The sequence below is a fragment of the Brassica oleracea genome, chromosome C1, assembly GCF_000695525.1.
Source record: "Brassica oleracea var. oleracea cultivar TO1000 chromosome C1, BOL, whole genome shotgun sequence".
Taxonomy (NCBI): Eukaryota; Viridiplantae; Streptophyta; class Magnoliopsida; order Brassicales; family Brassicaceae; genus Brassica; species Brassica oleracea.
Window position 1 is genome coordinate 38,281,052 of NC_027748.1, and position 6,418 is coordinate 38,287,469.

The 6,418-nt window shown below is 38.1% G+C and overlaps 3 protein-coding genes across 3 annotated transcripts; 1 reads left to right on the forward strand and 2 right to left on the reverse strand.

Moving 5' to 3' along the window:
- The first annotated feature begins 1,769 nt into the window (after positions 1 to 1,769).
- Positions 1,770 to 2,503, forward strand: LOC106303108. Its single transcript, XM_013739464.1, has 3 exons — positions 1,770 to 1,904; positions 1,989 to 2,114; positions 2,224 to 2,503. Exons 1-3 carry the CDS (start codon positions 1,809 to 1,811, stop codon positions 2,338 to 2,340), a joined length of 339 nt encoding a protein of 112 aa, XP_013594918.1. The 5' UTR covers positions 1,770 to 1,808; the 3' UTR covers positions 2,341 to 2,503.
- A 647-nt stretch (positions 2,504 to 3,150) lies between these two features.
- Positions 3,151 to 4,198, reverse strand: LOC106301518 (iron-sulfur assembly protein IscA, chloroplastic-like). The gene is made up of 3 exons (XM_013737938.1): positions 3,976 to 4,198; positions 3,556 to 3,772; positions 3,151 to 3,291 (listed from the first exon to the last, which is right to left on the reverse strand). The coding sequence occupies exons 1-3, from the start codon at positions 4,003 to 4,005 to the stop codon at positions 3,242 to 3,244; spliced, it is 297 nt and encodes a 98-aa protein (XP_013593392.1). The 5' UTR covers positions 4,006 to 4,198; the 3' UTR covers positions 3,151 to 3,241.
- An 896-nt stretch (positions 4,199 to 5,094) lies between these two features.
- LOC106339522 lies at positions 5,095 to 5,968 on the reverse strand. The gene is made up of 3 exons (XM_013778353.1): positions 5,828 to 5,968; positions 5,533 to 5,748; positions 5,095 to 5,412 (listed from the first exon to the last, which is right to left on the reverse strand). Exons 1-3 carry the CDS (start codon positions 5,966 to 5,968, stop codon positions 5,095 to 5,097), a joined length of 675 nt encoding a protein of 224 aa, XP_013633807.1.
- Between the last annotated feature and the right edge of the window lie 450 nt (positions 5,969 to 6,418).

Below are 6,418 nucleotides of genomic sequence, written 5' to 3' on the forward strand. Positions count from 1 at the left end.
GCTATTTTGGTCATTTTAGTTTTTGAGTGCTATTTTGTGATATAAACTTAGAAAGTTGTTATTTTGGAGATTTGCCCTTTATTTTATCATATATATATATATCTATCTATATATATATAAATTACAATTTGTTTCACTCCTAGGCTGTCCATGTCATCTTCCACGTCAGTAAGTCGAGCGACGTCGTGAAAGACATGTGTCCCAGATTCCAAACGCATCGTATCATTTAAATGAGTGTGCAATTGATATGAGTTTTGTGATGTGTTTTGGGTCAGCCCAATAGAAGTTAACCCTAATTCTCTCTTTACGCTGCTTCTCATCCCCTCATCCCCCTCTCTCTGTTTGGTCGCGTCATTTGATCTTCTTCTTCATCGACTAGATTCGATCGGTGTCATTAAAGTTCTTGGTAACTCCATCTTCCTTCACTCCTTCCACGATTTTTCACTCGATGTTCCCATCTTACTTTCAGTCGGTGAATATACAGATATAAATAGGTTAGTCTTGATTCTTAAAGTTTATTTCTCACAATCCTATTAACTCTAAAAAAATTTGCAGAGCACAATGGCAAACTCCTCTCGCTATGAGCTCTGTCTATGAGAGGAAGCCTAAGACTTCCTGGAGGAAAGACAATCGTTGTAAACGAATGCAGCACAGTAGGAGGAGGAAAGCGCCGGTGGCGACGGCGAAAAGGAGGAGAAGCCATTGATGATGGTGAAGAGGATAGAGGGAAGAGATCATTAATGGATAGTGGGACGAAGCTAACGCCAGTGACAAGGATATCTATGGAAACACGGAGGACACTGAGCTCAAGAATTGGGACACCGAGTTCGTCCAAGTTAATCAGTCTATTCTTCAGACAGGCTCTCTAATTATATTTAATTTATAAAAAAAATAAAACAAACATATCCGCGTGAGTCTTGTTTATTCGTTAAAGGCATAGCAAAAACAGAATAAAAAGCCCATATACTTATTGGCATGAGATAGGCCCATAAGTTTGTTTGTTTTTTTTGGCGGCACCCATAAGTTTGTTTGGTGAATATATATAGTAAAAGTTGAAAGAAACCTAACCCTCAACCGATCGAGATTCGATATGGCAGAAGGTCGGTAGTTTGGAATTGACCGTGTCGATTTCTTATCTGATATGTTTGATTTCAGATCTAGTTTAAAGATGTTGATTTCCGTTTTAAGGTTATGAGTCGAAGCCGACGACGGGGGTGTGGTGGGACATCAACACGTGTCCGATTCCCAAAGATTATGACCCTAGTCGTGTGCGTCCGAGTATAGAAGCGGCGTTGTTCAAATTGATGGGTCCTCATCCAGTGGTCATCTATTGCGTAGGCAACCTAGAATACATCTCTCGTAGCGTCTTGGAAGAGATCTCTTCCTCTGGAATCATTCTTAAACACAGCCCCTTCGGTTGGTTAATCTTCTTTTATCTCTCTTTCTTTCTACCATTAATTAATGCATTGACTCATCCGTATTTTCCAGGTGGGGTTGAATTCATCAGCCTTTTAAGAACTTCCCATCTACAGTATTTCTCATATCCGGTGATGAATCGTGGTATACTTACAGATTAGTCTGGTCGGGATTCAGTTGGCTTCGTGCATATCCAGGTCCTGAGCCACTATCAGCTAAAGATGACTTTTCTTCCCACAAGTGGCTCTGGGAAGACTTACTTGAAGGTGACTTTTTTTGAACGAAATAACCACCATATAAGCTATTTCTGAACTAGTCAGTTTTTTTTTTTTAAGGGTCCACAGAGACTTGTGAAGAGACTCCTCTTAAGATACGGAGCAGGATACTTGAGTATGAAATGCCCTTTTTTTTGCCGAGTATGCATGTTTCATTTCTCGAGCTTTGATGTTTTCATCACCCATCTTAAGAGTAGACAACACAAAAAGGAGGTATGCCTCCTCCTATACTCTCAGCTTTGTATCATTTACATTTGCTAACCAATTGTATGATAATAATCTCGGTTTGGTTAGCAGTTGCTTCTCAGTGTGGTTCCTTTGTACTACATTAACAATTATCCTGACAATACTTGCACACTTTGCGAGTATCCATATTACAACGATGCTAATAGGAAGCTCCACTTGGAAAGTGATGAACACAAAGTAAGCACCCTTGCCTCCCTCCTATTCACAACTTGTATCATTACATTTTTAACATCTTGGTATCAAAATTTGACCCCCATGTGTTATATCATATGTGTTGGCTGAGAAGGAGGCCGCAGCAAGTGTCTCTCATGAGAAGGCTTCCCTTGTCGTTCCACTCAACACCAGTCAAGAAAAAGATGGCGCCAATAGGAAGATAACTTCAGAAGAGCCTATCTTCGCCTAGACTAAGAAGTAAAGCGTGAACTAGACAAAGAAGAAGAGTGCATGGTCCTGTACTCCTATGTCGTGTTGTTCTTAATCCTAAAATAAAACTCTCTGCGTTTTTTTTCTTTTTGTTAATTGTCAGTTAAACTTGTGATACTTTTTTTACATATGGAGATCGGACATAGTACCCCGCTAGCTTTATTCCACATTAGTCGCTTTTTTTTTTTTTAAATAATTGTTCATCAAATGTTCCGCTGGTGGTAAAGTTGTAGGCTTAAAACTTGTCAGTTAATTTTAATGTGTTGTGTATGCAGGTCGATTCTATTTGTTATAACTATTTCTATAGTGGAACAGTATAATCAGTTTGATAGGAAAATTAATTAAAGTTGTTCGAGACAATTCCTTTTGTCCATTTTTTTGGTGTTGGTTTGGTATGGTTTATCAATTATCTCTTTTGTGCTTAAGGTTTGTTTGTACTAACTACATTTATCGAGTTTGGGGTTTGCTTTTGTAACTTCCACTCTACAGTCTGCTTTTTCACCAAGTATTCAAAGAAGAAATAAGGAACAATGCTTGCAACATTTATCAGTTCCTACTTGCGTTTACGGGATCTATGGTTGAGGTTTGGAGTACTAAGAGCATCTCCAATGGTGTTACCACCATTGGAGTCCTTAACATTATTAAACTATTTTTTTTTTAATTTGAATAGTTAAGGATTCTAATCAAAATTGTATTTCCAATGGTGTTTTCTAATTTGAAATCCTTAGGAATTAATAAGTTGAAATTTTAAGAGAAAGAGTAAGTTACTCTATCTCACATACATGCATCTTAACGAAAATGAAAGCAACGACAATGCAATACAATTAAAAACCATTGTAGCAAAGGATTACAAGTAGCTTCAGCAAAGATGAGAATCAAAATCATTCCCACAAACAGCTTTGGTTGCTGTGCATTCGCCATGTAAACTTGACTGCAACATCAAACAACAATAGATTCAAAAGAGTTAAAGTCTCCTTCAAAACAATCAGTCCAAAAACTACAGCTAAGAACTTCATCTGATGATTGTTACCGAACAGCCACATCACTTTTTATTTGGACGCATGCTTCAAACACACATAATGTAACATGGCGAGTCTCCTCTACATTACTACATAAGCTAACTGATCTTAGCTCATAGACCTTATTGTATCAAAATAAAAGGATGTTCCAAAACAAACCAAGGGAAGCAACTTACCAATAGCGAAGCCTTCATATTCAATGGTGGAATCATCCGGTCTTGCGTTAGCTCTGTTCTCAAAGTCCATCTTGTAAGACATCCCCGAACAACCTCCCTGCTTCACACCAATCCTCAAGCACAAATCTTCCCCACGTTCTGCTCTCATCTTATTCAGATGCTTAAGCGTACTCTCCGTCAAGGATATCGCCGGCTTCAGCCCCCACTGCAGATGCCACTGAGAAACTCAAACAAGACTCTTTAAAATTCTCATGAAACACGCAAACCAAACTAGAGCAGAACTCAGTACATGTTTGAATATTCAAAAAAACAACAAAAGATCGATACTTTTTTGGTAATCATTAAAAAAATCGATACTTTCCGATCATTTCCATGAGAAGCGAATCAAAAGAAGAGAACTTTCATGATATCAATTCGAACCTTGAGCAGAGGAGGAGGAGGACCGAACATAGAGACGGCTTCTTCGATTGAGATTCACGTACAACGAACGAGGAAATGAAATCGAATTGCGTGGAATCACATGACGTAAGCTTGTGGTAGAGACCCTTAGCTGAAGAAACGTTGGATTCGAAGTCGTGATTCCAGCCAACGCCATCATCACCGAATAGAATCGCCGAGGAGGAGGAGAAGAAGACGACCAGAAACTAAGCTTGCCACGTCACTAAGGACTACGGTGTTTTAATCCTTAGTTAAGGATGATCCTTAACTTTGCCTTCCTCTTTTAATATTTTTTTAATCAAAAAGCACTAAGGATTTTGACTAAGGATTGCACATTTTTACCGTTGTACATGCTCTAAGAAACACAGTATATGAAACAAAACTTTACTATTACGTTATTATCTGACTATTATTCAAGACAAGATACGAACCCGTTACGTTGCAACGGGTTTTGTTTGATGTTCACTACAAGAAAACAGGTTTTTACCTACTGGAAGAATAGTAGCTAATCGGTAGCTAAATCAAGATTAGCGACTGATTTACGACTAATTAAGCCTGTCGTTATAGTGTGCGTCGCTAAATAAATCGGTCGTTAATCGGTCGGTATTTAGCCACTGACTACCAACCATTATATCAGTCGTTTAACAGTCGTAAAGTAGTCGCTAAATTACGACTGATTTTGCGACTACTTTAGTGACGTATTTAATGACTAATATACCAGTCGCTAAACGGTCGGTATATATAGTGACTAATTAGTGACCGAGGTTGCCACGATTAACGACTGATTATCAACGTATTTAGCGACTGATAAGTGACTACGGAGCTACTGTTTTTTGACCGATACAAACATTGATTTGGGATTTGGTATTTATTTATTTTGGTTCACTTTTGATTTTTATTTGTGGGATTAATCATTTGACACATGCTAAATGAAGAAACTGGAGGTAGATTAAAGTTTTTAGAATCCTAATTACCAAAAAGATACATCCCAAATCAAACACCAAAATACAGATACATACCAAAAAGTTATCAGAGTTGTTATATGTACAAAATACCAAACACCAAAAGATAGTTAAATATGATAACCTAAGTACACAGCTTTTACTGATCAGGAGGAGCTGGAGATGATGCTTCAGAGGCAATGAAATCAAGGTATTTTTGGTCAGTTGAACGCATGTACTTGTGCATAAGGGAGAACTCAGCCATCTTAGCCTGGTTAGTAGCTTGTTCCAGTGCACGGTCTGCCTCAGCCTTGGCAATACGGGCTTCTTGTTCTTTTATCTTGAGTTCAGCTTCTTCAAGCTTTTGTTGCATGTGCATGAAATAATAGGAGCTGATCGGGTCATTTGGTTTTCTCTTAAGCTTCTTCTTCAGGCTTCCAATACCAAAAAGGTCTCCTCTGTCATTGCAGAAAGTTGACTACAACAAAGAAAACAATGAGTAAGTCATTATCAATCAATTTCCAAGCTGGAAAACAACTCCAAACTCTTAATGCAAAAACTTATGACTGTAAAATATTTTTTTAAAAAAATAGTAGACCTGAATAAACAGCTCGTTGTCCTCTTCTATTGCTAGCAAAAGCCCCTCTGAGATTTCAGTGTTATCCTTCTCAAGGTTAGCCAACTTCTCTTCCTTTTTCTTTTTGTAAGCCTCAGCAACTTTTTCTGCTTTGAAATCAACATAGGTTCCATCTTTTCTTGTATGAGCCTTGATGAATACTTCACCAAAACTCACAGGTCTTCCCAACTCCACTGTCTGAAATGAAATGGAAGAAAGTCACACATGAAAATGAGACAAGTGTTAAAGAAAACGAGACAAAGAAAATGATACTCACCAGCTCCTGTTCGATTTGCATATAGGACTTCTGTCCTGAGTTATGCTTGTGAATACCAAGACCATTACGTTCAGACAAACGAGCTGCTGATGCCTTGCGGCTCTTTCCCACTGCTGCCTCAGTGTCCCAATAAGCAGTCATTTGTTTCCAGAGTGTATCTCCTATCCAATTCGGTTGCTCGCGAGAGGTCCTTACATCACTGACCATACCTTTCATTCGAAGCTGACAAATGGATTCAAAGTGTTCTTGAACAAGACCGGTTAACATGGGATTCCATGTGTGTTTTTTCTACAAAACAACAGATAACATATAAGCTTATCGTGCATGGTTGCTAGCTACTTTACATATCTCTCACATACAAATAAATAATTATATATGTTTCAGTGTTCTTTGTTCCACCTAGTTTCATTGCATACTTTACTTGCCGATATTTCTTTTCACAACAGAAAGAACTATAAACTGAATGTAAAAGATAAAGAAGGTTACCGCAAATTCAACGAAGTATCCTTCTTGTCTGTCTGTAGGCACACAGGTCCAACTATAGAAAGGCTTATTAAACTTCTTTTTCATAATCTTGGTTATCTTACGGGT

What these genes read in the sequence shown, in the direction of transcription:
- LOC106303108 (XM_013739464.1), top strand. Translation starts at nt 1,809, where the DNA reads ATGAAATGCCCTTTTTTTTGCCGAGTATGCATGTTTCATTTCTCGAGC. An exon ending in GTAGACAACACAAAAAGGAG is followed by an intron (nt 1,905 to 1,988) that starts GTATGCCTCCTC and finishes TTTGGTTAGCAG; the next exon opens with TTGCTTCTCAGTGTGGTTCC. An exon ending in TGGAAAGTGATGAACACAAA is followed by an intron (nt 2,115 to 2,223) that starts GTAAGCACCCTT and finishes TTGGCTGAGAAG; the next exon opens with GAGGCCGCAGCAAGTGTCTC.
- LOC106301518 (XM_013737938.1), bottom strand. Translation starts at nt 4,005, where the DNA reads ATGTTCGGTCCTCCTCCTCCTCTGCTCAAG. An exon ending in CTCCTCCTCCTCTGCTCAAG is followed by an intron (nt 3,773 to 3,975) that starts GTTCGAATTGAT and finishes TGAGTTTCTCAG; the next exon opens with TGGCATCTGCAGTGGGGGCT. An exon ending in ATATGAAGGCTTCGCTATTG is followed by an intron (nt 3,292 to 3,555) that starts GTAAGTTGCTTC and finishes TTGATGTTGCAG; the next exon opens with TCAAGTTTACATGGCGAATG.
- LOC106339522 (XM_013778353.1), bottom strand. Translation starts at nt 5,968, where the DNA reads ATGACTGCTTATTGGGACACTGAGGCAGCAGTGGGAAAGAGCCGCAAG. An exon ending in TGCAAATCGAACAGGAGCTG is followed by an intron (nt 5,749 to 5,827) that starts GTGAGTATCATT and finishes ATTTCATTTCAG; the next exon opens with ACAGTGGAGTTGGGAAGACC. An exon ending in ACAACGAGCTGTTTATTCAG is followed by an intron (nt 5,413 to 5,532) that starts GTCTACTATTTT and finishes TCTTTGTTGTAG; the next exon opens with TCAACTTTCTGCAATGACAG.